The sequence below is a fragment of the Diceros bicornis genome, chromosome 40, assembly GCF_020826845.1.
Source record: "Diceros bicornis minor isolate mBicDic1 chromosome 40, mDicBic1.mat.cur, whole genome shotgun sequence".
In the NCBI taxonomy this organism is placed as follows: Eukaryota; Metazoa; Chordata; class Mammalia; order Perissodactyla; family Rhinocerotidae; genus Diceros; species Diceros bicornis.
This window is the reverse complement of record NC_080779.1, coordinates 11,432,194-11,459,977: the sequence shown is the minus strand read 5'-3', so window position 1 is coordinate 11,459,977 and position 27,784 is coordinate 11,432,194. Positions and strand designations below refer to the sequence as shown.

The 27,784-nt window shown below is 41.8% G+C and overlaps 1 protein-coding gene and 1 long non-coding RNA gene across 5 annotated transcripts in view; both read left to right on the top strand.

Annotated features, from left to right (window-relative positions):
* LOC131399853 (uncharacterized) overlaps positions 1 to 7,094 on the top strand; it is a 49,730-nt gene extending 42,636 nt beyond the window's left edge. For both annotated transcript variants that reach the window (XR_009217252.1, XR_009217253.1), the window contains exon 3: positions 6,951 to 7,094. This is a non-coding gene — a long non-coding RNA (uncharacterized LOC131399853). The remainder of the gene's footprint in view (positions 1 to 6,950) is intronic.
* A 2-nt stretch (positions 7,095 to 7,096) lies between these two features.
* Positions 7,097 to 27,784, top strand: part of IL1R1 (interleukin 1 receptor type 1) — an 87,189-nt gene continuing 66,501 nt past the window's right edge. The window contains exons 1-2 of one of the 3 annotated variants that reach the window (XM_058534391.1): positions 7,097 to 7,155; positions 11,567 to 11,736. Coding sequence is in view for 1 of the 3 variants with exons in the window: in XM_058534390.1 (XP_058390373.1) it covers positions 15,603 to 15,605 (3 nt within the window). In the remaining 2 variants the exon portion in view is untranslated. Of the gene's footprint in view, positions 7,156 to 7,327; positions 7,831 to 11,566; positions 11,737 to 13,748; positions 15,606 to 27,784 lie in introns of those variants that run through there. The other 2 variants (XM_058534392.1, XM_058534390.1) reach the window with 2 other exon arrangements.

Here is a 27,784-nt window from a genome sequence, read left to right as displayed (position 1 = left end):
CCTAACCTAAGGAAGGAAACAGACATCCAGGTACAGGAAGCACAGAGAGCCCCAAACAAGATAAACCAAAAGAGGCCCACACCAAGACACATCATAATCAAAGTGTCCAGAATTAAAGATAAAGAGAGAATCCTAAAAGCCGCAAGAGAATGTCAAGTTACATACAAAGGAAACCCCATAAGGCTATCAGCTGACTTCTCAGTAGAAACCTTACAGGCTAGAAGAGAGTGGCACGATATATTTAAAGTGCTAAAAGGAAAAAACTTACAGCCAAGAATACTCTACCCAGCAAGGTTATCATTCAAAATGGAAGGAGAGATCAAAATTTTCCCAGACAAGCAAAAATTAAAGGAGTTTGTCACCAAGAAACCAGTGCTACAAGAAATGTTAAAGGGACTGATTTAAGGGGAAAAGAGAAGACCACAAATAGGGAAAATTATCTATTTCCATGATAAGAGGGTAATGGATACAAATGCACAAAAAAGAGGTTAGATATGTATCAAAAACATAAAATGAAGGAGGAGGGGAGTTAAAGAGTAGAGCTTTCAGACAGAGGTCAAACTAAAGAGACCATCAATTCTGTATAGAAGGAGAAGGGAACAGAGAAGGACTACTAAAACACTGAGAAAAAAAAAGTTAAAAAATGGCAGTAAGTACATACTTATCAATAGCTACTTTAAAGGTCAATGGACTAAATGCTCCAATTCAAAGGCATAGGGTGGCTGATTGGATAAAACAACAAGACCTATATATATGCTGCATACAAGAGACACACTTCAGACCTAAAGACACTCACAAACTGAAAGTGAAGGGATGGAAAAAGATACTCCACGCAAATGGCAATGAAAAGAAAGCTGGGGTAGCAGTACTCATATCAGACAAAACAGACTTTAAAACAAACACTGTAAAAAGAGACAAAGAAGGGCGTTACATAATGATCAAGGGAACAATTCAACAAGAGGATATAACAGTTGTCAATATCTACGCACCCAATGTAGGTGCACCTAAATATATAAAGCAATTATTAACAGACATAAAAAGAGAAATAGACAGTAACACAATAATAGTAGGGGATTTTAACACTCCACTTACACCAACGGATAGATCATCCAAACAGAAGATCAATAAGGAGACATTGGCCTTAAACGACACACTAGAACAGATGGACCTAGTAGATATATACAGAGCGTTCCATCCAAAAACCGAAGAATACACGTTCTTTTCAAATGCACATGGAATATTCTCCAGGATTGATCACATATTAGGCCACAAAACAAGTCTCCATAAATTTAAGAAGATTGAAATAATACCAAGTATCTTTTCTGACCACAACGGTATGAAACTAGAAATCAACTATAGGAAGAAAATAAGAAAAGCCACAAATACGTGGAGATTAAACAAAATGCTCTGAACAACGACTGGGTTAATGAAGAAATCAGAGAAGAAATCAAAAAATACCTGGAGACAAATGAAAATGAAAATACGACATGCCAGAATTTATGGGATACAGCAAAAGCAGTTCTAAGAGGGAAGTTTATAGCAATACAGGCCTATCTCAACAAACAAGAAAAATCTCAAATAAACAATCTAACAATGCGCCTAAAGGAACTGGAAAAAGAAGAACAAACCAAGCCCAAAATCAGTAGAAGAAGGGAAATAATAAAAATCAGAGCAGAAATAAATGAAATAGAGACCAAAAAAACAATAGAAAAAAATTAATAAAACCAAGAGCTGGTTCTTTGAAAAGATCAACAAAATTGACAAACCTTTAGCTAGACTCACCAAGAAAAAAAGAGAGAAGGCACAAATAAGTAAAATCAGAAATGAAAGAGGAGAGGTTACAACAGACACCTCAGAAATACAAAAGATTATAAGAGACTACTATGAAAAGCTATATGCGAACCAATTCGACAATCTGGAAGAAATGGATAAATTCTTAGAATCATACAACCTTCCAACACTGGATCAAGAAGAAGTAGAGAATTTGAATAGACAAATCACCAGTAAGGAGATCGAAACAGTAATCACAAACCTCTCCAAAAATAAAAGTCCAGGACCAGACGGCTTCCCTGGTGAATTCTACCAAACATTCAAAGAAGACTTAATACCTATCCTTCTCAAACTCTTCCAAAAATTGAGGAGGGGGGCCAGCTCCCTAACTCATTCTATGAAGCTGACATTACCCTGATAACAAAACCAGACAAGGACAACACACACAAAAAAGAAAATTACAGGCCAATATTACTGATGAACATCAATGCAAAAATCTTCAACAAAATACTAGCAAATCGCATACAACAATACGTTAAAAAGATTATACACCATGATCAAGTGGGATTTATTCGAGGGATACAGGGATGGTTTAACATTCGCCAATCAATCAACGTAATACACCACATTAATAAAATGAAGAATAAAAATCACATGATCATCTCAATAGATGCAGAGAAAGCGTTTGACAAGATACAGCATCCATTTATGATAAAAACTCTGAATAAAATGGGTATAGAAGGAAAGTACCTCAACATAATAAAGACCATATATGAGAAACCCACAGCTAATATCATCCTCAATGGTGAAAAACTGAAAGACATCCCTCTAAGAGCAGGAACCAGACAAGGATGACCACTGTCACCACTCCTGTTTAACATAGTACTGGAAGTCCTAGCCAGAGCAATCAGGCAAGAGAAAGAAATAAAAAGGATCCAAATTGGAAAGGAAGAAGTGAAACTGTCACTATTTGCAGATGACATGATTTTATATATAGAAAACCCTAAAGAATCCACCAGAGAACTTTTAGAAGTAATAAACGAATATGGTAAAGTTGCAGGATACAAAATCAACATACAAAAATCAGTTGCATTTCTGTACACTAACAACGAAGTAGCAGAAAGAGAAATTAAGAATACCATCCCATTTACAATGGCAACAAAAAGAATAAAATACCTAGGAATAAACTTAACTAAAGAGGTGAAAGATCTGTACACCGAAAACTATAAAACATTTCTGAAAGAAATTGAAGAAGACACAAAGAAATGGAAAGATATTCCGTGCTCTTGGATTGGAAGAATTAACATAGTTAAGATGTCCATACTTCCTAAAGCCATTTATAGATTCATGCAATCCCTATCAAAGTTCCAACAACATTTTTCACAGAAATAGAACAAAGAATCCTAAAATTTATATGGAACAACAAAAGACCCCGAATAGCTAAAGGAATCCTGAGAAAAAAGAACAAAGCTGGAGGTATCACACTCCCTGATTTCAAAATATACTACAAAGCTATAGGAACCAAAACACCATGGTACTGGCACAAAAACAGACACACAGATCAATGGAATAGAATCGAAAGCCCAGAAATAAACCCACACATCTATGGACAGCTAATCTTTGACAAAGGAACCAAGAACATACAATGGGGAAAAGAAAGTCTCTTCAACAAATGGTGTTGGGAAAACTGGATAGCCATATGCAAAAAAATGAAAGTAGACCCTTACCTTACACCATACACAAAAATTAACTCCAAATGGATTAAAGACTTGAATGTAAGACCTGAAACTGTGAAACTTGTAGAAGAAAACCTAGGCAGTACGCTCTTCGACATTGGTCTTAGCAACATCTTTTCAAACACCACGTCTGACCGGGCAAGAGAAACAATAGAAAAAATAAACAAATGGGACTACATCAGACTAAAAAGCTTCTGCACAGCAAAGGAAACCATCAACAAAACGAAAAGACAACCTAACAATTGGGAGAAGATATTTGCAAACCATACTTCTGATAAGGGCTTAATCTCCAAAATATATAAAGAACTCATGCATCTCAACAACAAAAAAACTACCAACCCAATTAAAAAATGGGCAAAAGACCTGAACAGACATTTCTCCAAAGAAGATATACAGATGGCCAACAGACACATGAAAAGATGTTCAAAATCACTAACTATCAATCAGGGAAATGCAAATCAAAACTACAATGAGATATCACCTCACGCCCGTCAGAATGGCTATAATTAACAAGACAGGAAACAACATGTGTTGGAGAGGATGTGGAGAGGAGGGAACCTTTACTTGAGCCAGGCTTGAGGATTATAATCTGGGTAGGCAGTCCCCACAAAGGAAGAAAGCATTCTAAAGAAGCATGGTTTTCAGTACAGTCTTATACATTTTTATAGCAAAGAACATACACCAGATACACCCAGGATACATATTCGTCAAAGCTTCAAAGAGGTATTCAGTTGCAAATTAGCAGGTCAACATGACTCTGATATCTGGGAAAGGGAATTTATCTCCAGGAGTACTAATGCAAGCATTCCCAATACTGGTGGGCGTAGGAGGAGAAGTATGCATTCTCATCTTAAAATAGTGCATCCTTTTACTTTGAGATAATGTTTAATACATTCTTTACTTTAATGGTTAAAGCAGATGTACAATGTATATTTTATAGGCCATAAGTCAGGCTTCTTTAGTTCAAGCCGAATCAGTTTTGACCCAGAATAGCTATCCCATATACCTCAATATGTGAAAATCTCTTGTCATCCTGATCTATGCACATATACACACACAGGCTAGGAGGAGGAACAAAAACTAGTTGTTTCCCAAGAGCTTAACCTTTGAACTTCATCTCCCGTCCCACTCACCAGTGTCTTTTCTTATTGCCCTGTCATAAATTGCCTGTTTTTTTTTTTTGCTGTTGTTTTTTTGCTGAGGAAGATTGGCCCTGAGCTAACATCTCTGCCTATCTTCCTCTACTTTTTACATGGGACATCGCCACAGCATGGCTTGATGAACAACGTGCAGGTCCCTGTCCGGGATCTGAACCTGCAAACCCCAGGTCACTGAAGCAGAGCATGTGAACTTAATTACTATGCCACTAGCAGGACCCTAAACTGCCTGTTTTAAAGATTTATCATAAAGCTACAATGATCAAGGCAGTATGATGTTGGTATAAAGACAAATAGATCAACGGAACAGAATAGACAGTCCAAAAATACAGGTACACATATATGGACAACTGATTTCTAACAAAGGTTCAAAAGGCAATGGAGACAGGATGGTTTTTTTGACAAACAGTACTGGAACAATCGGACATCCATCTGCAAAATGAAAGCACACACACACGAAAACTTTGATCCATATTTCACACCATCTACAAAAATTGTCTCAAAATGGATTATAGAACTAAATGTAAAACCTAAAATTATAAAACTTCTAGAAGAAAACTTAAGAGAATACATTGATGATGGTGTTCTTGGGTTAAGCAAATATATCTCACATATAACCAAAAGCACAATCCATAAAAGAAAAAAATTGATAAATTGGTCTTCATCAGAATGAAAAATCTTGTGCTCTTCTAAAGACATTCAAGAGAATGGAAAGACAAGCCACAGAAAACATTTACAAATCTTATATCTGATAAAGGACTTGTACGTAGAATATATGAAGAATCTCAAGATGCATTAAGAAAACAAACACTCCAGTTGAAAAATGGGCAAGAGATTTAAACAGATGCTTCATCAAAGAAGATATATGGATAAGAAATAAGCACATAAAAGGATACTCAAAATCATTAGTTCTTAGGGAAATATCTGTTAGAATGCCTAAAATTTAAAAGACTAAGCATACAAAACATTGGTGAGAATGTGGAGGAAATGGAACACTCAAGGACTGCTCCTGGGCATATGAAACGGTACAACCACTCTGGGAAACAATTTGGGAGTTTCCAAAAGAGTTCCAAATACACCTATCATCTGATTCAGACGTTTGACGCCAAAGTATTGACCCAAGAGAAATAAAAGCCCACAAAGACTTGTACGTAAATGTTCAAAGCAGCTTCGCCTGTAATAGCTCCATACTGGAAACTACTCAAATGCCCATCAATAATTGAATTGATAAGCAAACGGTGATATATCCACACAACGGAATACTACTCAACAATAAAAAGGAAGCAACAATTGACACATACTACAGCATAGATGAATCTTAAAATAATTATGCAGAGTGAAAAAAGACATACAGAAAGAGTAGATACGGTATGATTCTATTCATATCAATTTCTAGAAAATAAAAGCTAATCAATCGTAACAGAAAGGCAGATCAGCGGTGGCCCGGGAGAGGCAGGAGGGATGAACTACAAAGGAGTATGAGAAAATTTTAGGGATGGTGGGTATACTCATTATCCTGATTGTGGTGATGATTTCACAGGTTTACACATATGGCAAAACTTCACAAATTTTCTACTTCCCAGCTGCTTCCCAAGAGTTTAACCTTTGAGCTTACCCTCTCCCTCCACCACAGTGTCCTTTCTTTTCTTTCCCCCCAAGGAGCTGACACCTTTATTGGAGATAAAAGACAAATACATGTAAAAAAAGAATAATCCATTCAAAAATAAATAAATGCTATGATGAGTTACAGCAAATTATCTTAGTACCAGCTATCTATAAGCAGTATGGACTAAAGACATAGAACAGTAGTATAGAGCTGGTTTTAAAACATCCATGATTATGTATCAGTTCCACCTAACCAAGTGATTTATTGTGTTTTCCCAGTTTTATTGAGAAGTCATCGACATACATCACTGTATAGGTTTAAGGCGTACAGCACGATGGTTTGATTTACGTATATCGTGAAATGATTACCACAATAGGTTCAGCTAACATCCACCTTCTCATGCAGATAAAATAAAAAGAAAAAAAGAAAAAAGGAAAAAGATTTTCTCCTTGTGATGAGAACTGAGGATTTACTCTCTTAACAACTTTCCTGTACATCGTACGACGGGGTTAGCTGTAGTCACCATGTTGCGCATTACATCCCTGGTACTTACTTATCGTATATCTGGAAGTTTGTACCTTTTGACAACTTTCCTCCAATTCCGCCTCCTCCTCCCCTCCACCTCTGGTAACCACAAGTCTGATCTTTTTCTATGAGTTTGCTTGTTTTTGTTTTTTTTAGAGTCCACATATAAGTGAGATCATACAGTATTGGTCTTTGGCTAAGCTCCCATCCTCCCAGAGGGTGACGGCAGAAGGAATGAGACGGGTGAAGAGCTGGGTTCGGCAGCTGTGATCCTTGGGGCGTCTTGGTAGCTAGAAGTTAGGAGGATCCAGAGTACAGAAGAAAATGGTTCTGAGAGGCAGAAGGAAAACCAGGGTAGAAGGTAATTGTTCATTGACTCAAATGCTCTCAAAGGAAAATTTTGTTTTGTGTTTGTATGGTGCATTGTTTTTTACAAGAGAACAAAGGAAGTTCCAGATAACAACTAATGTTAATTGTATATACCACGCACTGTTCTAAATGCTTTACATGTATTATTTCACTTAAAATTCTCCATAATACAGTTAAGTAAATACAAATATTGTTTCTATTTTATAGATGAAAAATCAAGGCACAGAATGGTTAAGAAACTTGCTCAGGGTCACACAGCTTTACTGGCTGGGCTGGTAAAAACTGGGCCGTTTGACTGTACAGACCGGCCTCAGAACAATGAGCTGGAGTCCTATGCATAGGCCTAAGAAGTAAATGAATCACAGTCTCTGAATTTTGCCACTATTTCTCAGCGTGGAACCTCCTGTGTGTCATTTCACTTGGGGCCTTGCTTTACAGAAGAGGTGGTGAGGCAGGGAGGGGAGATGTGTCGAGGTCTCGTGACCAGCAGGGGCTGGCCCGTAGTGAGAACCCGATTCCTCACGCCCGGTATAGGCCTGTTCTCTCTTGCCAACGGACAGAGTAGAACATCGTGAGAACACCTTGTTCAGAATCGTTCCTTTAGACAACAAGGACTCAGATGTCTCAGAGAGGCAGTCTGAGCGGAATCCAAAAGAACCATTTTAAGGTAAGAATTACTTAGAAAAACTTTAAGGATCATCATTAGTTAGGATTCCTTCACATGGAGGGAATAGGAGAGAAAGTAATGAACTGGTTTTTAAGGAGAAGAGCAGGGTTTGAAACTGAGTAAGGAAGTGAGTAGACACACAGTCTCACAAGCGTTTTGTGAACCACTAGGTACTTTTAGATCTTTATATTTTTATGATTTCTATAACTGAAACCACATTTGCAGTAAGCTAGAAAATAAATGGGTTTTTTGCTCATGAAATCTTCATCTATGAGGATATAGGCATAATAAACATGGAAAATGATATTTTATGGCTAGACGCACAGACACACACACACACACACAGCCCTCACAAGACACTTGATGATAATGGCTCTTGAAGTTAAGTGAATCAAGCTACCACAGGGTCTATTGATTTCCTTGTACTGGATGCAACAGTGTCCGTGGTCCCTTTAGTGTCAGCTACAGACAGGGCAGGAGCACACAAGTGTTCAGTTTGTAGTGACTGAGTCTTTACTTCATATTCTATAGATTTTTAAAGTCTCTATTAGAAGTAATGCATACTTCTGGTAAAATATCTACAACATACTAAAAAATATAATGAATATGAAAATAACCCTGTATTATCAACAATTCCTTCCTTCCCATATAACCACTGTCAATGCTACAGAAGTGTCTGTCCTTCTAGACTTTTAAAATGTAGTGGGGATAAAATCTTTTTTCTTTTTAAATGTAAAGCAAAATCAAAAGAGAGTTAAGATTGCAAAGAGGGGAAATGTCTCAGAATATGAGATGATATGTACTACGTGGCACTAAATATGACAATTATGGAGGCCACGTAATAGCATAAAAAAACCACTTGCCAAGTAATGCCAAATCAAAGAGATTACAAAGATACATGTGGGCAAAAAAGAAAGGGTACTTGGAAATATTCCAAAATGCTAACAGTGACGGCAATTAAGTGGCAAGATCATAAAAGACTTTTAAATCTTTTCTCTATTTTCCCTATCTTCTGTATTGTAGTTATATTTTTATTCTTACTTAAAAAAATATTTTAAAAATCTGTACTAATCAGGATTTTTTGAACCTTCCTACAGATTTAGTGACACTAGTTAACTTGTGTCAAAGAACAACTGAAGACAATACGCTTCACCTAATATTTAACAGCACAATTTGGACACATTTATTGAGCTGTGACTCAAATTTAGAACTAGACACACAGTGAATACGAGTAACATATCATCTTACTTTATTAAAGGCAGTGACTTCCTTATTCACTGGAAGAACTGACAACTGCACCCAAATTTCACAGAAATGTACAGCTAGGCACGGTGATATAGTAAACAAGAAAAAGAGTTGAAGTTTGTAGATCTAAATTCTAGTCTTGGATTTGTCCCTGCTAGCCCCAGTTTCCTGTTTCAAAATGTGAATAGGGAGAAAATGTCCTGCCTAGCACATTGATTTGTCATGAGGGCAAAACTAAGCAAAACAAAAGAACCCACAAACTTAATGCAAAATCAGAGGGCCAAGAAGAGGTGGTAGAAGGGATTCCCATTGGATGCTCATGCCCACCTCAAGTGGCCTTTGAGTACTTCAGAGATGGGGCAAACACACGATCTTTGGATTTGGCCCATTTCGCTCCTGAGAGCTCTATTGTTACAAAGATCTTCCTTAAATCGGCCTCTGGAACTTTCTATGCCATTGTCCTACTTCCATCTCTAGGGTAGGGTACTATGGCCTCTAGCATGGCCTGATGACTTCCAGGTGTGCAGATATCAATCCCCTTGGCCTCTGGGCTGGCGGGAGAACCTGGCTGATCTTCTCTGGCCAGGAGCAGCCCATGTTGTCATTTTCTCTGAGTGCTACGATGGGAGAACATTTGGAAGATACTGCTCAGGAGGACAACCTTGAGAAGGACCACCTCCCTCATGTTAGAAGTTACACTTCTACCAGGGAAGCTTAGCACACAGTCTCCCATCACATTTAGGATTCATAGGGGAATTCTTAGTCAGTCAAGACCCCAACACTTGTTTGGTTGTTTTCCACCAATCTTTTGCTTTTTGTGTGGCCTGTCCCGTATCTACAAAATTAGGTTTGGGCAGTAAGAATGGGATTTTAGATTAGTCTATGTTAAATTTCATGTCGTTAGATTTCGCCTATGGTTCCAATCTAATGAGATCTTTTGGGATCCTAATTTGCTCACTCAGTGAATTCGCAGTCCATTTTAACTCCATCATGTGATAAGCTTGCCAGTTTTGCCCTCATGCTGTAGGAACCTGCTCTGCACCTCCTAGCTCCTTCCCTAACCTCTAGCCTGGCTTTGCAACCCTCTCTTATTCTGCATTCATGGCCTCCTAGAATATTACCAGGATCCACCTCCAAACCTTCTAGTTCTTTTTGCCAATGCTCACCTGATAATTCTTTTGACTTCAGATTCCAGTTCTGCTTTCTAACCTTGAATTTGCTGTTTTGTGGGGAAATGTATTCCTTCCAACCTCCACTCCCTCCTCTACTCTTCACTCACCACAAATGGAGGGTGACAATGACCGTGTCCACACCTAGCCTGGTTGCCAACTTTCCTGGGAGGGATCAAGTACAGAGCCTGAGGTTTTCCAGTGGAGACCACTCTTTAGACTGATCCATTTGTCATGGAGTATGGGTGTTTATGAAAATATCTAACTCTACTAATTGCATTCTTCATCTTGCTCATAAAAAAGAGGTTTGCAAATGCTTTCATCAACTACCGATTCGTTAAGTTCACAGTATTCTGCCTAATCTTCCCATCTATAACCCCATCAAACAGAAGATTGAGTGAACTTCACCAGACTTGGCTATTCTTAGTCAATTCATGCTTTCTATTAGCGATCATGGCTTCATTAAGTGCTAAAAGACTATTGCTGTGGGGCTGGCCCAGTGGCGTAGTGGTTAAGTTTGCGTGCTCTGCTTCAGCGGCCCAGGGTTCGCAGGTTCGGATCCCGCGCATGGACCCATGCACCGCTTATCAAGCCATGCTGTGGCGGCATCCCATATACAAAGTATAGGAAGATGGGCACGGATGTTAGCCCAGGGCTAATCTTCCTCAGCAAAAAGTGGAGGGTGGGCAATGGATGTTAGCTCAGAGCTAATCTTCCTCACACACAAAAAAAGACTATCGCTGTAATAATTCATCTAGAATCTTTCCTGCTCACTAATCTGTGCTTGCAAAATCCCTCAAAACCAGTCATAAATGTGGAAGCTGTCTGGAGGTATGAAGTATTAAGGAATGGCATTCTCCTAGGAGGTTTGGTAGGAAACTAAAAGACACGATAGGGCTCAGTGGTCCGGGAGAGTCATGGAGATGATCTGATTTGTTTATATTGTCATTGCCTGGAATAGGAGTGAACTCAGCAGGCAAGTGCCAAGCCAGATTCTCCCAAGGCCTGACCACAAAGGTTACAAGGCAGCCATTGGACATGGCGTGTTAACTTTTCCAGTTGAAAGGGACAAAGGTTAAACTAACAGAATGTGTCGCTGGAAGGCACTTCAGAGATCTTTTCGACCAGTGCTCCTCAAACTTTCATGTGCACAGGAGTTACCTGGGGAATCTTATTAAAATGCGGATTCTGATTCAGCAGGTCTGGGGCGGGGCCTGAGAATCTGCATTTCTGACATGCTCGCTGGTGATGCTCCTGCCTTGTGGCCACACTTTGTGTAGCAAGGATTTAGACTATACTCTGTGTTTTTTTTTTTTTTTCAGATGTGGCAACTGAAGTCCAGAGAGGTGAAATGATTTCCCCAAAGACATATAGATGAAGTTAAAGCAGTCTCCTGGGGCCCAGATCAGTGTCTGTTTAATTACAAAATTGCTGGACCACCGTGTCTCAAAGTCCCATAGCACGTGAAGGGAGAGTTGAGGTTAGATTCCAGGCATGTACATGCCTGCATGCGGGCACACACATGCACACACACACACTCATGCATACACGTGTTGTCTGTGCTTCTTCATATTCTCTTTTCGCATCAATTGTGACATGTAGGAAACACATGGATTACAACCACATTAACGACATTCTTAAATGCAAATCAATTCTGAATGTGTAAACTTTTCCATAAAAATATTCCAGGAAAATGCATGAGTTATTTTTGACCTCTTAAGTGTATACAGACGTTCTGGAGTTCTGCAAAGACCATGTTACTGATAAAATCAGGTCATAATGACATCTTCTGATAGTTTTTATAGTAAAAGCTCTGGGCCTGGCTCAGTGAGTTCTATGCTCCAGCATTCATGAAGAACCCCAGAGTTTTGGGGATTTTCCATTAACTTCTATTGAATTTTTGTTGTCACCTATAACTATTCGTTTTCCCTGTGTGGGGGAACTAAGCAACTGACAGAACCCAAGCAAGAGAGCGTGTATGTGCATATGTGCATGTGTATGTGTGTGTGTGCGTGTGCGTGTGCATGTGTGTTGAGGCATGTTAACTAAACAGTGCAGATTCCTGACATTTTTCTCCTCGCTGAGAAGTGGGAGGAGGAAGGGAGAAGAAATTGTCTGGAGTGGAAAAGAGGGTCAGAAAATTCCTTGAAGTGCAATCTCTCCTCTCCACTAGAGCTTCAGTACAGATAATAAGCTGAACTGATTAGAGAAAAATTGGGGTCACAAACTCCTATTTTGGGAGGCAAATCCTTACAGTGGGTTAAGCCCATTAACATCTCATCCACAGCCTGAGTATCTACTGGATAGTAGGCTTCTTGGAGCCAAGGGCTGGGTCTTCCTGATCTTTTTTTTCCTTCCGAAGAGTCTAGAAGAGTGTCTTGCACCCCTTGGGAGGCCAGACGCATCTCTTGAACAAAACATCACCCACCCTCCAGCGGGAGGCGCTCCCACCCAGCAGCCCTGGATGGCTCGTGTGTTTCCAAGAGTATAGAGGGCCCTTCTAGGAGCCCAAGAATGGGCATTTGTCTGAAAATTGCCAACCACTGCTGCCTGTAGCTTCTCCTCTCTCCTCACTGGCCTCTTCCCATCCACTCAGAGCTTCCCTGTTAGCTTTCTCTCTTTCTTTCTGGGAGGAAAGAAGAAAAGAGGCAAAAGAAAATGCAGGAAAACAGCAGGGAGGAGGGGGGAAGAAAGGAAAGAGGAGGAAGAAGGAGGAGGAGGCAGGAGAGGAGCAGGGGGAAGAGACTGAGGCGGAGAACTGGGGGAGGAAAGTGGGGAGAGAGGAAGGGGGACGGATGGAGGGAGGAGGAGGAGAGGGAGGAGCAGGAATTAGAAATATGGCAAGCTGTGTGTGCAGAGGGAAAGGGAGTCAGTCTCCTTCCCCAAGGATGTCCATCCCCTGGCTCCCCAGCTGCCACTGACTCTGCTGTGGGAGCCTGTGTTAGTCAGGACACTTTGGGTTGCAGGTAACTGAAAATCCAACTCAAATGACCCGGCTTAAGAACGCCAAAAAAGATGTGTTGGCTCTTGTCACTGAACAGTTCAGAGGTATGTGGGTTGGGTCAGGTCCTAGCATTTCCTCTGTAGTTCTCTGGAACCCCCTCCAGCCCCCCTTGTGTGGGGGGCTCGTTTCCCTCTTTGTCTTAAGAAGGGTGCCCAACAGCAGCCTTTTGAAGGGGGTGCTTCCCACCACTGTCAAGCAGAAGCCCTGAGCCTTGCTCTGACTGGACCACCCCTGAGGCCTCACTATGGCCAGAAGGACGCCATGTGCTGCCTGGCTTTGCCCTGGGCGTGCCCATCCTTGACTTCTTTGGATGGAAGGAAGGGTGGGATGATTCTGGCTGGCTCAGACCAGCAGGGCCAACCCTGGAGCTGGGGGTGGAGTTAGTCCCCCAAGCCTCATGACTACTCCACACTGGGGGAAGGGTGGAAAGTTCCCCTCGACTTTTGAGGGTCTTCTCAGCTGTTTCAGTGAGGTTCTGTCTTTGGAAATCTGTTGATTCACCAGATGGCCTAGACCTGAACATCGCATTATAGATGGGTTAAAAATGTCAGCAAAACCACTGCAAGAATGTCGCCTTAAACCTCAAGACCATTCTGCTCAATCTTAATGTTGAAATCCATGTCCACGGCTGAAGTGGAACATTTGTTTTCTCAATTAAAGCTCATTAGTCCGTCAATTAATCACGGCTACGTGGTAATTACCTAGAACGGGAAGGCGTTCTGGGCCACCCTCTGGAAAGGATACCAAGAAGGGTGAGGAAATTACCCTGTTACCAAATAAATAGCACTGATCCCAGGCGAGCTTGAGGAACAGCACCAGACCGGGCTTACCACAGGCTCCACCTCTCCTGGCTAAGGGATCTGGCAGAAAGTACTTACTTTTTCCATGTCTCAGTTGCCTCATCTATGAAATGGACATCATCTAAACTATTTCAATTTCCCAGAAAAACGCCTGACACCTAATAAGCGCCCACCCTTGCTGTCTCTGTTATCATGGAGAGAAGACACGGGTTCAGAGAATCACCCCAGGATGCAGTAGGGGGCATGCTTGAGTGCACAGCGGTGAAGACCAGAAGTATGGGGAGCAGGGCAAAGAGGAGGAAGGAGTGTTGTGTGTGTGTGTGGCGCCACATTCAAGAGGATAAGGAGAGATGATGGCTGCGAAACATGTGCATGCAAGGCTTTGAACAGTGTCTTCTAGGGTCAGTGGGTGGCCCATCCAGATTGGCACAAAGGGTTCTTATGAAGGGCAGTGGGGGCAGACAGCTGTGTTGAAGTCTGCTGGTGGAGGGCCTGGAATGCCAGAATAGGAGACTTGGCCATTTTCCTCCTGTGCTGCAGATTTTTGAGTAGCACTATGATAAGCTGGACCCTGTGCGATGTTGGGAACGTGAATCTGAATGCAGGGCACAGGAAGGGCCAAAGAAGAGAAATAAAAGAGGCAATCAAACAGCACCACCTCTCCTGGATGGACCAGGCCACCACTTGTGGAAGCCGGAGGCTCCGGCTATAGCCTCCATCTCCCGGCTCCCTCCCCACCCTGCCACACTCTGAGCATCGTCCTGAGCCAAGGGGTGATCAGCGGGTCTCCTCACCTCCAGGATGCTGAGAAGAGAGCCTTGCAGTGTTCCCAGGGCACACGGCAGGGGTGGTGGGCACATCGCGAGAGGCTCTGGGTCTGAACCCTGTAAATAACTGAATTAAGGGTCCTGCAGCATCGCTGGGGCTCATGTCTGTGGATATTGTCATAAGAAGGATTGGGAGGTCGGCAGAAGAGGGAGAGGGTACGAGACTCCAGTCCTGGCCTTGACTTATTAAGACTGGGATGATGGGAACCTACGACACGCTGGACATGTTGGCAAGCCTTGTCTAGGTTTAACGCAACATCACAGAAGGAGAGAGACGCAGCCTTCTGAAATGTTAGAAGTGAATGGTGAAGAGCGTTGGTGTTTCGTAAGGGTTTGGCACGTTTTCTGAATGATTCTGGCTGTCTGCCTGGCTCTGAGTTTCCTGTTCGCTACATGTGTCACTGCTGAGGATTAAAGTCCTAACAGCCTCTGACACAGGCGTCACCAGAGCCCACTTTCTCCTTTCTTTTCGCCTCGGCATAGTGGGGTCGTCTGACAAGATGTGAGTTGTCACACTCGTGCTGCACGGACCAGACCCAAAGCTCTTTTGGAAAAAGAAAAAGGGAATTAACAACTCTATCCAGGCTTCAAAATGCGCTTTTGTTTTTAATAACCAGCATCAACTCAGCTGGCTTCATTTGGGGAAAGAAACCCTGCGGGCTTCCCTGAGAGTGCCCACCTCCCGGGAGGCCAGCATTCCCGAATGCCCCAGTGACGAGGAGAGGAGATGGTAAGATGATTGATTGCACTCTGGGTTTTCGTTTCTGTATTTTTTCCTCCTTTTCTTTTTGTTTACTTATACAATGATGAAGTAGTTAGGAGGGAAATGGAATCCGATACAGCTGATAATGTTATGCTGTTTGTTGAAACAAGATTTTAAGGATTTCTTGGAGTTACGTGGCTCTGTAGGTATATTTAACCTTAAGATGTGTCCGTGAGCCGTATTAAAAGATCACCTATGATTATGCATGTTTTATTCTATGGAAGATTAATTATGAAATATATGGGAAATACATAACTATATACTACCAATAAGCCATAAATAGTTATGTGACTTTTGGCAAATTGTGAGGTTTAAGTGAAGGGTATTATAAATAAAGTCCTTTTAAAATGCTGCTCCTGATGTAAGAATTAAGACTTATTTTGTCACTTTCCGTTAAGTTTCTACAGTCTTAGAGAGCCATAATCTTGCCCATTGTTTGATTGAAAGCATTGCATTATTATTAACAGACATGCATTTGTTGTATTTAAAGTTATAATGTATTGTATTAGCAAGACTTGTACATACTTCCTTCAATATGGGCTTAAAATGTAATCTTATAAGCACGAGCATGTTTTTTCAGAGCTTTGCAAATGTTACACCTGTAGCTATGAGGAAGACCGTGTGTTCTCAGAGGGGATGATGAACATTGTCCTGTATTCCTTATTGGATACCCTTGACCTCCATAATTCCTATCAATAGTGTTGTTGCGGGAAATAAGAAAATAGGACAGAATCTGAAAGATTAAAGAAAGGAAATAAGAAAATAAAAAGGAGAACAAAATGAGGTTTACCATTCAATTTAATTCAACTTAAAGCTACTCGCTCTTAGGCAAAATGCTAGTTTGCACTGTGGCTACGAGGGTGTGAAAAGCTGGATGGTGGGGAAGGATGTTTCAAGAAATGCGGCTAGTGACCAGCTGGTTTGGGGAATCCCAGTATCACCCACAGGCGACTGGAGACCACCATGTGTGTGTTTGAGGCTGGGCGTGGTTTGTGTTCACTGTAGATGTGTGGATCCGATGGGAAAAGGAAGAAGACAGTGCTACCCAGAAGGAGCGAGGAACTCTTCTTGAGATGAATCTGGTCTTTCTAGTAGTGATGATGAATTTAAAAAGATACTTATGGCCTTTCTCATTTCAGTAGGCAGGTGTTAATCTTTTAACCCACAAATCCTTTTGGGCACGTGCTCGTTAGCTTACTTAGGAGAAAAACTTGACAAGCATGGTCAAGGAATGGCTAAGATCCACTTCTAAAATATCTCCTTTAAAAATGTACACACAGAGGGGCCAGCCGAGTGGCGTAGTGGTTAAGTTCACACGCTCTGCTTCGGTGGCCTGGGGTTCGCGGGTTCAGATCCCAGGCACCGACCTACAGACCACTTATCAAGCCACGCTGTGGCAGCGTCCCACATACAAAATAGAGGAAGATTGGCATGGATGTTAGCTCAGGGTCGATCTTCCTCACGAAAAAAAAGAGAAAGGACACAAACAGCACATGCTCACTGTCAAAAATAAAATTTAAAACAGTACATAAAGATAAGTAAAAAAGACGAAAAACAAAAACCTAACACTGTGAGATAAGCACTGTTAACATTTTGGTGGGTATATTTTTCTCTGAACACATTTACTTGTTGAAAAAACATACTTGCACTGCCCTTGCTGTTTTATTACCTGCTTTGAGCAATATATTGTGAGCATCGTGCCATGCTAATGAATTTCTTTCTACAAAAGCTTTCTTTATTTTGTGAGAAAGATTAGCCCTGAGCTAACATCCGATGCCAATCCTCTTCTTTTTGCTGAGGAAGACTGGCCCTGGGCTAACATCCGTGCCCATCTTCCTCCACTTTATATGGGATGCTGCCACAACATGGCCTGACAAGCGGTGCGTCGCTGCGTGCCCGGGATCCGAACCTGCCAACCCTGGGGCCGCTGAAGCAGAGTGTGCGAGCTTAACCGCTATGTCACCGGGCTGGCCCCTACACAAGCTTTTTAAATTGTATTACACAGATAATTTACTAAATCATGTTGGTAGATATTTGATTGTTTTCTTTTCTATTATTAACGTTACCAAAAGCAACATCCGTGTAGCAAAGCCTTTGCTTCTCTTCCTGATTATTTCCTTGGGATAAATTCCCAGAAGAGGAATTGTGGGGTCAAATGGCATGAGCATTTTTGAAGCTCTTGATCCTGCTGCTAAATTAACCTAGGAAAGAGCTAACAACTCACACTGCCTCCAGCACCGTATGAATACCATTTTCCCACACTTCCACCAGCATTCAGTTGTACCATTTTTTTTTTTTTTTTAGAAAAAGTGTACTAATTTGCTAACTGGCAAAGGGTATTTTGTTGTCTTAATTTGCTTTACGGAGACCTTTTGTAACACCTTCTGGCTTCCTATTCTGCCCCTTTAGGTTCAGTTTCTTGTCTTTTTGGGTTACTCATTACCAAAAGCAATTGTCTCTTACGGTAACTTATGCCAACCTGAATTCCGAGGCCTTTGACCTTGTCTGATGTCTGCATGGCAGAATCAGATGCTTTTGCTCGCACTTTTTACCTTTTGAACAACCTAGGGCAAACCTCAGTCTTTATGATTTTATCTCCTCTTTATCTACAAAATTTAGAGATAAGGACTAGTCTTCCATTCCACCACATGATCATACTAGGAACATAAAGAACGGAGATGGAGGAAATTTCTTTGAATAGAAAAAAAGTAAAAATACAAAATGGTACTATTAATATTGTTGTTATGATGAAGTTTATTTAAATTCTCGCCTTATGAAGTCTATAGTTTTTGGAAAGCTACATGCTGAAATTTTGACGATGTCTTCTAATTCTACACTTGAAAGGTTTGTGTGTGTGTTACAGTGTATTTCTTGGTTCTTCAGCAGCAGTGTTTGGTGGTTCCAGCAGCACATGAACATACTTTAAATCAAAAGTGGTTTTTATTTTGTCACTTATTTATCTCACTTGCATACGGGACAACACACCATTCTTCTCATATCGCATTTCATCCTCCACCTGCCTTGCTTCGATCCCCAGTGAGAGCTCCTTAGAAGTGGGGACTGATATTAGGTGTGTTTCTCTCTCCAGGACCTGGTTTGGGGTCTGACACCCGGTGGGGGCTCAATAATGTTTCTGGAATGAGTCAATGGCAGGGAGCTAGGAACATTTTTATCCAACTCTGCAAGGAAAGGAATATCCCAAAAAGAAACTGCAGAGGATTTAAGAAATTGAGCTTTTCTAGGGCAAACGGATTATTGTATTTGTTTAGTTTAATTTGGGTTCGTTTCGGTTTCTATTCAGTAAACTTTTAAAGCTCTCAGTGGCTGTTAAGCAAATGAATCCAAGCCAAGGGTAGAACCAGGAAAATCGAGACCACAGCTTTTGTGAGTGCAAATCTCTATGAAAAGCTTTACAGGGAGTACAGAGCTCCACTCTGACCCCCAGCTCGGTGCCAGACTGTTAAAATCAGGACCAAACTGACATTTAGCAATGGTTTAAACTAAGAAATAAATAAATAATGATGATGGCTAATACTTAATAGAACGCTGACTATGTGCGAGATTTGGTTCTAAGTGCCTCATCAATGAGGTAGTCATTATTATTATCTTATTTTGCAGATTAAGGAACTGAGCACAGAGCAGAGATTTGCCTAAAGTCACACGGTGACTGGCCAATCTCAGCGCACAGCCTGGGATTCATGACTCAAACTGTCTTACTCCAGAGTTCTGGAGTCGGCGGGGTGGAGGGGAGTGACTGGACTTCAGAGGCAATGACACATGGTTTTTGGACAGCTGATGGTGTTTGTGCTGTTCCCTTGGGTCACTGTTTATTAATTTCTCACTAATGAGCATGGACTATTCCGGGTTCTTTACATTTATCATCTCTAATCTTTCTCACAACTTTGCAAGATTGGTATCATCATTCCAGCTCTAGAGCCAAACAAACTGAGACTGTTTGTGAGTCTCTGTGAGACTCTAAGAAGCTCCGTAAGTCACCCAAAGGTACCACCTTGCGATGAGAAAGCCCTCAATCTACATCAAGTCTATTTAGTTTTCTAGCCCATGAGTCACACTGGTCTGGAGCACTGAGTGTTGATGCACTTGGTTCTTCTCTCCAAATGTGCTGAGAGTCCAGTTCTACTGCATTTGGAGGTGTTGAGCCTGGAAACTCAGCCAAGTCATCTCCTCACTTGGGGGTTTGGTGGGGGGCACTCAGCCTCAGTCTCCCTGAATCTCTGTGGGCTCGTGTGAAATGGCAGCTGGAGCTGATTTTCAGGCTGGGTGCTCCCTGGCAGGACCATCCAATTTACCATATCAACCTAGACGTGATGGGTGTTGAAAATATGTAAGGACACTTTCCTTATGCTTCCTATTCACTGAGCCCTCAATTCCTTAGGACCAAGGAAGTCCTAAGAGCATCTCCAAGGAGGCTGGGATGGAGCACGGTGAGTGCTGGTGTGGGAGTGGAGGCCTCGCTCTGTTTTCTTCTGGGCAATTTATTTATCTTTGCTTAGTTGTTCCAGTTATAAAACGGAGATAAGAATATAAATTAAAATGGTATTTTACTTGTTTTTCTGTTAAGCTTTTCAGTAAGATTTTGGAATTTTTAACTTTTTAAGCAGATAACACGTGATTTATTTACGTTTGAATAGATCACACAATTTAAAAGGCTATTCAGTGAAGTCTCTCTCTCTCTTCCTTTCCCCAGCCATCTCTTTCTCTCTTTCTCACCAATAGATAGCGGTTGTTAATAGTTTCTTGTATTTCCTTCTGCCTCTTTCGCACTTAGGGTTCTCCAGAGAAACAGAAGCAATAGGACATATAGCTCTCTCTTGGAAGAGATTTATTGTAAGGTATTGGCTCATGTGATTATGGAGGCTGAGAAGTCCCACCATCTGCCGTCTGTAAGCTGTAGGCCCACGAAGGCCAGCGATGTAGTTCCAAGGCTTGAGACCTAGCTGGAGAGCCAATGGTGGAGATACCAGTCCAGATCTGAAGGCCTGAGAACCAGGAGGAGCGAGGGCAGGGGAAGAGCCATATCTCAGCTCACGCAGGGTCAGGCAGAGTTAACCCAACCTTCCCCCGCCTTTTTGCTCTACTTAGGCCCTCAACAGATTGGACGATACCCACCCACATTGGAGAGAGCCATCTGCTTAACTCAGTCCACAAATTCAAGTTCTAATCTCTTCCAGAAACACCCAGAAATATTGTTTAACCAGCTGTCTGGGCATCCCGTGGCCCAGTCAAGTTGACACATAAAATTAACCATCATATACACTAACGGTGTACACTCTTCTGTTTCCTGTTCCACAACTGTATCCAACGAGCTAGATGATCATTTGGTGGACTTTTAAGTTGTTTGCAATCTTTTGCTATTACAACCAATATTGCAATGCGTAACAGCCTTGCCCATAACATTTTGCAGAAGTGCAAGCAAGTATATTTGTTGGCTAAATTCCTAGAAGTGGAATTGCCTGGTCAAAGGCTATGTGCATTTGTGGTTTTGATATATATTTCAAAATTGCCCACCCACCTCCCACCAGATTAGAACAATTAACACCTCCACCGGGAATGTTTGAGAGAATGTTCCCCTATGTACTCGTCAACACAGTATGATAGCAAACTGGTTTTTGTTAAACTTTGATGGTCTTATAGGGGGAAGAGTTTAACTCAGTGTGTTTTTAAAGTTTTCCTATCTCATATCACGACTGAGGGTTTTTTTTAGGGGGGGACTTAATTTTTTTGAGAGTAGTTTTAGGTTCACAGCAAAACTGAGGGGATGGTATAGAGATTTCCCATATAACCACTGCCCCTGTGCTTGTATAAATTACAGCCAATGAACATTATAATCACCCAAAACCTATAGTTTACATTAGGGTTCACTCTTGGTGCTGTACAGTCAATAGGTTTGGCCAAATGTATAATGACATGTATCCACCATTACAGTATCATACAGAGTAGTTTCACTGCCCTAAAAATCCTCTGTGCTCCACCAATTCGTCCTCCCCCTCAACTCCTGGCAACCACTGATCTTTTTACTGTTTCCACAGTTTGGCCTTTTCCAGAATATCATATATTTGGAATCATATAGTATGTAACCTTTTCAGACCGGCTTCTTTCATTTAGTAATATGCCTTTAAGATTCCTCTATGAACTGATAGTTCATTTCTCTTTAGTGCTGAATAATATTCCACTGTCTGGATGGACCACAGTTTATCCATGTACCTACTGAAGGACAACTTGGTTGCTCCAAAGTTTTGACAATTATAATTGAAGCTTCTATAAATATCCACGTGCAGGTTTTTGTGGGGACGTAAGTTGTCAACTCCTTTGTGTAAATAACAAGGAACGAAGTTGCTGGATCATATGGTAAGAGTATGTTTAGTTTTGTAAAAAACTGCCAAACTGTCTTCCAACATGGCTATACCTTTGTGCATTCCCCTCGGCAATGAATGAGAGTTCTCACTGCTCCACATTCTTGTCAATATTTGATGTTGTCAGTGTTCTGGATTTTGGCCATTCTAGTAGGTGTGTAGTAGTATTGATATTGTTTTAAAACCATTTGTGATCATAACTTTTGCTTTGTTCAATGATTAGTTTATAATCCCTGGCTGTGTGTCCAGCCATGGGATGCCCCAGTCAGGGAGGGAGATCTGCCTGCTGCCTGCAAGGGTCACGGGAAACAGCCAGGCAGCAGCAGGAGTTGCATACATGGCGATAAGCATTGTGAAAGAGACAGATGGTTGCTGAGACAATGACTAATGAGCCCGGATCTGTGTGAGCCTGGTGACGGGGAGTCCTTGTGGAGGAGGGATGAGCTCTGAGGCAGACAGGCAGACGGCAGAGAGAAGAGTACCATCAGAGCCCTGTTGGAGGAGCAGAAGGAAGGTCTGTGCATGGCTGTCCAAGCAAGTGGGAGGGAGGTTTGAGGTGAGCTTGGAGACAGAGACAGGGACTTGATGACGGGGGGCATTTGGGTCCACAGCAAGGAGTTTGCATTTTATTCTGACTTACTTGTTGCCTTCAGTCACAGGCTGGGAAGATGGTGCCAGAGTCTATAAAGCCTTACCTCACAGACCATAAATGCTCACCTGTGTGGTGTTAGGGAGGCACAGTTCCTATGCACAAGCACTGGAGGATGTCATTTTTGCATTTGTCACAAAAGGTTGTGGCAGGGGTCACATTCGGTATAGGGCTGGCATGCAGGACATTGGACTCTCTTGCCCAGCCTGTGCTGTGTGTGTGTAACAAGTGACAAAAGCTTCGCCTAAATATGGCCATGGAGACATTCTACAAAAATACATTTTACCTGTCTCAGAAACAAAACTCAGTTTATAATGGGCTTTCTCGTTCATTATCTCATGTATTGCTAAATTAACGGGTCGTTTTGACAAATTATTGTCGGGTGTCCAGTCTGGGCTAAGCCCTGCGCTAGGTGCTGTGGCTGGTGAGAGGAAGAGGAGGTGAGAGGGAAAACACAAAGATGAAGAAAACGTGCAGTCTAGTTTCCAGACAGAACCCAATGTCAATAGTCAGAAGGAAGGCAGGAAGGGGACAGTGGAGAGGGCCCAGCCACTTCTGGGTTCTTAATGAGAACGCAGGCCCTGCAGTGTGTGCCACTTACAGATCTGCCTCCGGGGCCCGCTTGGTGCTGGGAAGGCCTTCCGGGGCTGGAGCTTCTCTTATATCCTTCTCTGGAGGTGGAGGTAGGGTTATCATTCTAACTTGAGAGGTGAAGCGCTGAGAGATTTCCTCAAGCCCACCAAGTGGGCAAGAGGGGGAGCTGGGACTGTGCCCCGAGCTCTGTGGCTCTCTGTGCTTCAGAAAGGAGCAAAATTCTCCAGTTTTATCATCTGGGAAAGGCCCTACAGAAAAGCTCTCTCTCAACGACGCATCCTCTTTCACTCTGGCACTTCTGCTTCCATTATCATGGGGCCGCTTTGCCTACGAGTCTGCAGCGTTGGCAGAGCCCTGTGGAAGAGGTGGGGACTGGACACAGCCTCAGGGGGCTGATGGCAAGGCTCTAAGCTGAGAGGTTCTTCCATCTTGTGCAGAAACACAGAGCACTTGGGCAAAGTGTTGTTGACTGGGCACTCAGGCCCATCTCTACGGCACAACTGGTCATTTGTGGCCAGCGCAGAGCAGAGATTGATGTGTGTGTGGGCACGTGTGTGGCGTCTGGGATGAAGGCCTCAGGTATTGCCGGCGCTGACGAGGTGCCGAGGGATGCAGGTTTCCATGGATGTAGGAACACCTGGCCGGGAAGCAGGAAGGCTGTGAGATCAGTGAACGCCTCAGGGAGCTTTATCTCCTGGTCCAGGGAAAGAGGGCAGGGTTTGCTTCTGAGAAGAAGGGAATCCACGGGTAAATTCCAGGTACTCAATCCAGACAGAATTGCCCAGGTGAATGCAACATGGCGTGGGGGTGTGGTTTGTTGAGTGATAATGATAGGTAAAAGAGGCATCCGAAGGAATATTTACAAAAGAAAAGTCCAGAAACATATTTATGAAACTTGATATGTATCTATGCTAATCATAATTGAAATAAATATTTCAGGATTCATAGATTTTTAGGCTTTTGGCTTTCTGATATCTGTGTTTAATCTGTCCATGACAATGGTATGACTAGCTTTAAAGACTAAAATTTCAGTGAGGATTTTAGTGAATTTGATGTCTGAAGCCTTCAGACACTCCCTCAATCAGCAAACAAATGGATGATGACATTGCTACAGAACAAAGCGATGGCTTGTTTGTGTCTCTTGTGAAGGTATGCCTTTTTTTATCCTTTGACGGGAAATTGTTGGAAGTGACCACACTTGTAAATTATCTCCTGTCTTTTTTCTAAACATGCTGAACCTCTTGACAGTGAGTCCTTTCTTGGCTGAGGTAAGCAGTGTTGCTTTTGATGACTGTAGCTACTCAGTCATTTATGCCAACAACCTAGTCCAGCGCGGGCCACAAAACCAACACATTGCAAAGCCATGAGTACGGTCCCCTAAGGTTGGTGTTGCTTTCCTAATTCTATTCCTGGAGTTAGCGAGAGGGTAGAACTTGACTGGAAATTCTGGGGCAACTTTACTTGGACCATTTATTACCTGCGATTTCCTTTGCTGGCCGTTTGCTCTCTTTGTCCTGGGCTGATTAGCAGCTGTCCTCTTCTGGAGGTACGAGCGGTACTGGGCCTCCCTGCCCAGGCACCAGCCTTGCCTGGAAGTTCCTGCCTGAACCAGGATCAGCAGCCATCCGTCTCCTCCTGACAATGTCTGGGTGCTTTTCAGACATCACCTGTGTTCCTTAAACAGGTTTTATCATTTTCAATTTGTCCGGAAGGAAACTGAGGCCCAGAGATAGGCAGTTTCTTGAGATGGTAGCAAATGAATAACAGAGTCAGGATTTGAACCTGGGTCTGTTGGACTCCCAAACCTCTTTACATCTCATTGTGCTGAACTGAAAAGGGGACTTGACGAAGGGAAATAGTAGTTTACAGAATAGTTCTTTCTAAGATGTGGTTTAAGTAGTCATACTTGTACGTGTGCTGAAGATTTTCAGAGTTCATTCACATGGAGCACGTGATTAAGGCTCACTTCTACCACCTCTGATAGGAATTTATCATCCAAATTGGCGCATGGTGTCTGTAAGCTAGCTTTTTAAAAGGTATTATGTGCAAAGTTTATTTTCTAGACTCTGAAATGATCGGTAGATAATATGCAAGCCAAAATCAATAAAAATAAAATATACGTAATAATAAAGTACAAATTCAAGTATATTAGGGACTCGATAGATATTTCTCTGGAATGATTAAACAGACCCTATCTGAAGTAGGTGGGGAAATCTGGTTTCACAAATAGTATCATCTGTCTGTTAAAGAGTAATCTATAGATTATATAGAATCTATATAGAATAATCAAAAAGATAAGAGATAACAAGTGTTGGCAAAGGTGTGGAGAAAAGGAAACCCTTGTGCACTATTGGTGGGAATGTAAATTGATATAGCGACTACGGAAAACAGTATGGAGGTTCCTCAAAAAATTAAAAGTAGAGCTACTATATGATCCAGCAATCCCACTTTTGAGTATATACCCAAAGGAAAGGAAAATAGGATCTAAAAGGCATAGTTCCACTCCCGTGTTCATTGCAGCATTATTCACAACAGCCAAGATAGGGAAACAACCTAAATGTCTATCAATGGAAGCAACCAAAATGTCTAATGTTATCAATATAAAGAAGATGTTGTACATATATATACCATGGAATATTAGTCAGCCATGAGGAAGAAGGTAATTTTATTTGTGACAATGTGGATAGAACTTGAGGGCATTATGCTAAGTGAAGTAAGAGAAAGACAAATACTTTATGGTATCACTTATATATGGAATCCAAAAAAGGTGAACCCAGAGAAACGAAGAGTAGAGTGGTGTTACCAGGGGTTGAGGGGTGGGGAAAATGGGAGATGTTGGTCAAAAGGTACAAACTTCCAGTTGTAAGATTAATTTTGGGGCATCTAATGTACAGTATAGTGATTATAGCTAATATACTGTATTATATACTTGAAAGTTGCTAAGAGAGTAGATCTTAAATGTTCTCACCAAGAAAAAGCAGTGGTAATTATGTGACAGGATGGAAGTGATAGCTAACCCCATGGTAGTAATCATTTTGTAGTATATAAATGTATCAAATCAACACGTTGTACACTTGAACTTAAACAAAGTTACATGTCTGTTATATTTCAATATAGTTGGAAAAGAACAACAACAAAAAGGATAATCTGTAAAACTATATGCAAAGATTCACAGCATTTCTTTCCTGGAGGGAAAATATACGATTATAGTCTGTGGTGATAGAATGTGTACTTAGGCTTAGTTGATTTAAAAAATCTCCTATGAAATTGCCGTGACTACCCTTTTGAATAAATTTCCCTCAAGGTTTAAGCATTTCTCTAGATTAACACAGCGGGTTACTGAGCTGACTCATACGGAGAAGGGGAGGTTACATTTTTGCTTTTGTAATATTGTGGGAAATTACACCCACCATCACTCACTGTACTTGATTATTTATCATCAACCTCAAATTCTGAGATTTATTTAACTGCAAGATCAGAGTTTTAAACTTTTTTTCCCAGTTGAAATTTTTAAGAAATTTGGTAAGATAGTGTGACATAGAGTACAGAAACTAGGTTCATAGGAAAATAAAAAATGCTAGGGTGGGGTGGGAGGGTGGCAGTGGTGGAGACAGATACTTCCTTTAGTCTGGAACTGATATCCAGATCATAAATTATTGTTCTAGGGAAATAATTATTTTGCAAATGCTGTGTGTGAATCAGCCCTGAAGCTGAACACTTTTCCTTTGCCTGGCCCCGTCTGCAGGGTCAGTGTAGAAAACGGGTGTTGCTGTGTTAGTGGACCCACTCAGTTCCATACAAAGAGAACAAACATCTCTGAATCGGGTCACCCTCTATGGTCTAGGTCAGTGGTTGTCAATCCTGGCTGCATATTGGAATCACCGGGGAACCTTAAAAAATGCTGATGCCTGGGTCCCACCCCCAGAGTTTCTGATGTGTTGGTCTGGGACACAGTGTTCGCACAAGGGTTTTTAAACACTCACCGGGTGATTATACTTTGCAGCTGGTATAATATGGCTTGAGAACCATCGATCCAGAAGTAGACAGCCATGAATTCAGTAAATTACCCAAGCAAACAAGAAGCTGGCTAGAAAAAAGCTGTCTAGGGTGGTTGCCAAATCCCGCCTGCTGGGAGAATTTGGGTCCATTTCCCAGAAAACCTTGTCCCTGGAAGTTATCATGGAAGTTATCAAAGACTGTCTATCTTGTAAGTGTGGTTTGAATTTTCTAAGGCTCGGTGGGCGTAAGTAGTGTAAATATAGCCACTTTCATTCATTTGGCAAAGACTTAAACATCTGCTCTGTTCAGGATAAAGGCGGTCAGAGAAAGAGCCTACCTTTAAGCATTTGATGAGTGTCAGGAGAGGGAAGAACTCAAGCCATACAAAGTCGGGGTTGCCAGGGCCATCAGAGCAGGGAGGGGAAGCCAAAGGTTCAGGGGAGGGGGAAACAGTCACTCGTTTCCCCTGGTTGGAGGGGTGGGAAAACCCCAGGAGTGTACAGTATTTAGGATGGTGCTTGAAGGGTAAG